This window comes from Pecten maximus, unplaced genomic scaffold, assembly GCF_902652985.1.
Source record: "Pecten maximus unplaced genomic scaffold, xPecMax1.1, whole genome shotgun sequence".
NCBI classification, from domain to species: domain Eukaryota; kingdom Metazoa; phylum Mollusca; class Bivalvia; order Pectinida; family Pectinidae; genus Pecten; species Pecten maximus.
This window is the reverse complement of record NW_022979558.1, coordinates 345-5,433: the sequence shown is the minus strand read 5'-3', so window position 1 is coordinate 5,433 and position 5,089 is coordinate 345. Positions and strand designations below refer to the sequence as shown.

Genomic DNA, 5,089 nt, shown 5'->3' with positions numbered 1-5,089 from the left:
TGTGACCTTGAATGAAGGTCAAGGTCATTTATTTTAACAAACTTTGTAGCCCTTCACCCCAGCATGCTACAGGCCCAATATCAAGTCCCTGGGCCTTTTGGTTATTGAGAAGAAGTTGTTTGAATGAAAAAGTTGACGCCGGACGGCCGGACGGACGGCCGGACAGACGGACGGACGGACGACGGACGCCGCACCACGGCATAAGCTCACTTGCCCTTCGGGCAGGTGAGCTAATAAAACGATGTAGTTCCAACAGGTAAGCTTTACAGGTAAATGGTACATAGGCTGCCAGTGTCCAACTGCCACGGGGCAAATTGTACCTCAGGCTCTATAATCTTAATTCCTGGACAAGAACAATGTGTACTAATTACGGGTATACGGCTATAGGTTGGTTATGGGAAATGGTGAATTTGCATTTATTATACCATTGGGAATAATACTGATTTTTTTTTTACTTTAATCTCTTTCTTTACAATTATTTTTTAAAGCAATGTCTTTATATTTTTGAATATAACAAGATAAGAACTGCGTCATTTCTTAATTTGATTTACATTATTTTTTTCTGAACTTGTATCATTCAACATTTCACCTCTACATACCGGACACCTGCATAAACCGGCCAATACGTTTAGTCTCAATGACTTACAGTTTAGACAGGTTACAATGTTATGAGAAACAGCTTATTTTTACTTTCTAATTTCGGTATAGAATAACTTCATTTCAATAAAGGTGGTCTTCTAAAACCTGTTTACCAGTTTGTTAATGGTTTTACAGCTTATTTTGACATTTCCACCTTAATTATATCGGTATTTTGTTTATAATTTTGGTCTGATTAAGGCCTCTCAGATGGAGAGCTACAATCTTTCCTTCAGGTCAGGAGATAATCTTACTGTTCTGATGGCCTGAGGCTACACACCCAGCTTTGCACAGCTTCATCATTTGAAGCCATACAACAACAAATATGGACATAGGTATTTCTGTGAACCCAGGACAGTACCTGTAGCTGGCTACTAAAACTCACCTGGCACAGTTCTCAGGTGTGTCAGGCCAGAGTCAGTCATGCATGGCCAATAATAATAGCAATTATAACAGATACTGTCATTTATTATGGGTAGTACAGAACTTCATACTTGTGTGTACATTATGTCAGAACATTATTTTAACCAGGTAATGCTCGTAAATATTTACAGTTGTAAATGTATACTTTTTAACAATACATTTAAAAATATAAACTTATATAAACTATTGATTATGTTTATTTTATAATTACTTGCCTGAACTGAGTACATATCTGTAGTTATATTTTCCTTTCATGTAGAGAATGTCTTATTAAAAAAAACACAAGAAGTAATTATATACTGTTAACTTTCAATATTTTGAATAATCAATAACATAATATAGATACATTATCTAAACTTCCTTTAAAGTCATGATATGTGTACAGAAATAAATATTCTAATTGAAATAATTTTTTACTTCCTTAATAAAATGAAATACAGTTTAATTACATTTTGATGAAATATGAAATAATAAGCAATTAACTTTCATAAAAACCTGATTATAGCATAAATTGTAAAACTGTATTTTATGGATCTTAATAAATATAGATTTAACATGAAGGCATTATTACCATGCATTAACAATAAAATAAATATCCCTTGTAGACTAAACAAATGTTAATAGTAATATTAACAGAACAAAAGTAATTTGTAAAAATCTATTTATTTATAATAAATTATATTAAAAGCATCAAAGTATTAATATTTATATATGATATAGTCTGATTATAGACCCGGGGCAGACATGGTGTCGTATAGGACTCCAGGTAGACTCGGAGTCCACTTGGAGTGCACTCCAAGTTTACCTGGAGTCCAAACGGAGTGCACTCCAAGTCCAAACGGAGTGCACTCGGAGTGCACTTGGGTGTAACCTTTAGTCTACACTCAACTGTATGACCTAATAAACACAATAAATCAACAAAAATCTCTTCACGCCTGAGTGCATTCCGGGTTTTGTACTCGCCCCTTTTGTTTGTTGTTGTGAACAATGATGAAAATAAATTGTTTCTTCAACTTAATCTTTGTTTAATTATACACCATGTTATACAAGTTAATGTATAGAAGGTTAAGAAGTATGTGTGACTATTTATCAGTATTTTTATTTACAATAAACTTGACAAGATGATCCTACAAAAGGTTTCCACAGTGTTCTGTTCGTTGCTGTTTATTTTGTCATTATGTTACACAAGTTAATGTATAGAAGTGTGAATATTTAATACTTTTATTTATTAAAAACTTTGACAAGATGATCATACAAACGGTTGTTATATAACTCCCACCTCTCTCTCAATTCCTTTGCCATGTCTAAAACAGATCTCCCGTCATTAGTAAGTATGGTCGTGATGTCATACTTACCTCCTGTTTTCTCTACATACTGTTTTACGTGACGTTCACAATCAGTGAACATGTCTACATCTGATGTCCACCTGGCTATGTGATGTAGACAATTATACCCGTAGTTATCTACAGCTGTAGTTAGTGCTGGGTCTAACTTACACAGCTCTAAACTAAGCTCCCTTTGTCCCCAACTACAACTATAATGTAATACTGTATACCCGTCGCTAGTTACAGCTGTAGTCAGTGCTGGGTATAACTTACACAGGTATAAACTAAGCTCCCTGTGTCCCTGACCACAACTATAATGTAATACTGTACCCCCACGGTTATCTACAGCTGTAGTTAGTGCTGGGTCTAACTTACACAGCTCTAAACTAAGCTCCCTTTGTCCCCAACTACAACTATAATGTAATACTGTAAACCCGTCGCTAGTTACAGCTGTAGTCAGTGCTGGGTAACACTGACACAGGTATAAACTAAGCTCCCTGTGTCCCCACCTACAACTTTCATGTAATACTGTAAACCCTCTGTAGTCCACTAACTGTGACATGTACTGTCCACACACACAACTCCTATGTACAACACGACCATCTTCTGTCTCACACTTATGTTGTACATCCTCAACTCTACACAATGATTTAAGTACCAATCTCTCCACTGTCTGAAATAGACCAACGTTTCCTGTCTGTGCCACAAGATGGAGCGTGCTTTGTCTACCGTCATCAGTCCCATGTACCAAGTCTGGGTAAGTGTCACACAACATGGTCACCATCTCTTCTCTCTCAAACAAACACGCCTCCTGTAGGACATTGATATTGTAAGTATAATATATATATGATGATCGTGACTCGCGTGCCCTCGTTGTAGGAATGACGTCATACTTTAGTATTTGTGTCAGTAGTGGTACACTCCCACCCTTCACTACAATAAACGGTGTATCATTGTCGGGTGTGGCACCCACAGAAAGGAGATACGAGACACGATCTTCTAAACCAGTAGAACAAGCTTCATTTAACAACCCACATTTTATCAGTTGGTGTAAGTTTTTGTCATCATTCTGACCACTTAGCCATCTGATAAATCCCTGTAGAAACAGTGTGTCTGTCCATACGTCTAATGTAGCTAAATAGTCACACTCACTCAAATACCGGTAACGTTTAGGATCAACAGATTGAAACTCTTTCACTATACGTTTATACATGGCATTGGTTTGATTATCAGATGATATAACTATTCTGTTTGGGGTGTTTTTTGTTGTAGTTACATAACTGAGGAACTTTCTGGGACAATTCTGTATGTAGCCAGTGGGAGTTTTCTCTCCATACAAAAGTGCCACTGTTTCCTCAATGGAGTCGTGGTTGAATTTGAAAGAGGGATATTTTACCCACAGTGTAGATTCTTTTCTCACCAGCCAACCCAAAAGGCATTCTAATGACTCCTTTACAAATTCAGCTTTCTTCTCTTTTTTGTAAATAAGCTCAGATGTTGGGTTAACTTTTACTACATCAAAAGCAAATGCTGCTTTCATTTTCTCATTTTCCTCAATATTTTCAATGAAAGGGTCTAAATCATGTTCTACAACTGAGCCGCCATTGAGGAACAGATACAGCAGACCATAAAATTTCCCGTCTTCTAATTTAGATAAAGAGGATTTAAAATAATGCAAAGGTCTTTCAAAGAATTTCACTCTCTCTGTTTGTAAACTAGGTGTGTCCCTAAATAATCTACAACACTGTGGAAACCCAATGTCTGGGGCCGAGGCCACAATCTGTTTCTCCTCATCATCTGTCCATTTAACAAATTCAGTTTTTGGTTCATACAACCTTAACAATGCAAGTTTTTCTTTGTCTTCTTTGTACTGGCTAAGGTCAACAATGTTTTCTTTGGTAAATAATTTTCCAAGGCCACTTAAAGAATTAATCATTCCACTACGAATTGTAATGACCAGATAATTGGACTCAGATTCATTTCCACAAAGTTTTGCAATAATTTCTTTTTCTCGTTTCTCCCATTCTTTCACATCTTCCTGACACACAACATTCGTTCCAAAGATGTCATCAAAATAAATAACTAATTGTGACTTTGGTGCAACTGAATCTAAGTCTTTTATCTCGTGTAGTTGTAGTGGTTGTCGACATCGTTTATGTTGCCCCTCCTCTTCATTACAGCACAGCAAACCGAGAAGTTCAAGTGCAGCAGATGATTTCCCGTCCCCCGAGTTTCCCTGGATTATAACAATTTTGTTCTCCAGAAGTTTTTGATGGGCATCTTGGAGACTTTTGGTAGAAATATACTTGTAGCTTTCTTTTTCTGTCTGAATTGTAGACTTTGTTGTATCTGCAAGGAAAGAAGATTAAACTTGTAAGAACAAACATCAGCATCAGGGATTTCTGAGACGGCAAAAATGTGAATTGTTAATGGACAGACGACACCTACTGCACAACAATGAACAAAAGGAATTACAAGAGGCCCAATGGGCCTGTATCGCTCACCTGGCTCTACAGCAACTTTGAAGTTGATGAGGTCATTTCTAAAGATACCATGTTGATAACCTCTTTATTCAAAATTCATTGTAAGCTAGTTTTATTCATTTTAAAAATTTTCTAGTCCTTCATTCCATCATTCTATTGGCCTAATATCAGATCTATGAGGCTCTTGGCTATCGCAAATTTCCCCCCTGTGACCTTGAATGT

The 5,089-nt window shown here is 36.5% G+C and overlaps 1 protein-coding gene across 1 annotated transcript; it reads right to left on the bottom strand.

The window, feature by feature from the left end:
- Positions 1-2,037: 2,037 nt before the first annotated feature.
- LOC117318916 lies at positions 2,038-4,768 on the bottom strand. Its single transcript, XM_033873851.1, has 2 exons — positions 2,643-4,768; positions 2,038-2,540 (listed from the first exon to the last, which is right to left on the bottom strand). The coding sequence occupies exons 1-2, from the start codon at positions 4,318-4,320 to the stop codon at positions 2,281-2,283; spliced, it is 1,938 nt and encodes a 645-aa protein (XP_033729742.1). The 5' UTR covers positions 4,321-4,768; the 3' UTR covers positions 2,038-2,280.
- Between the last annotated feature and the right edge of the window lie 321 nt (positions 4,769-5,089).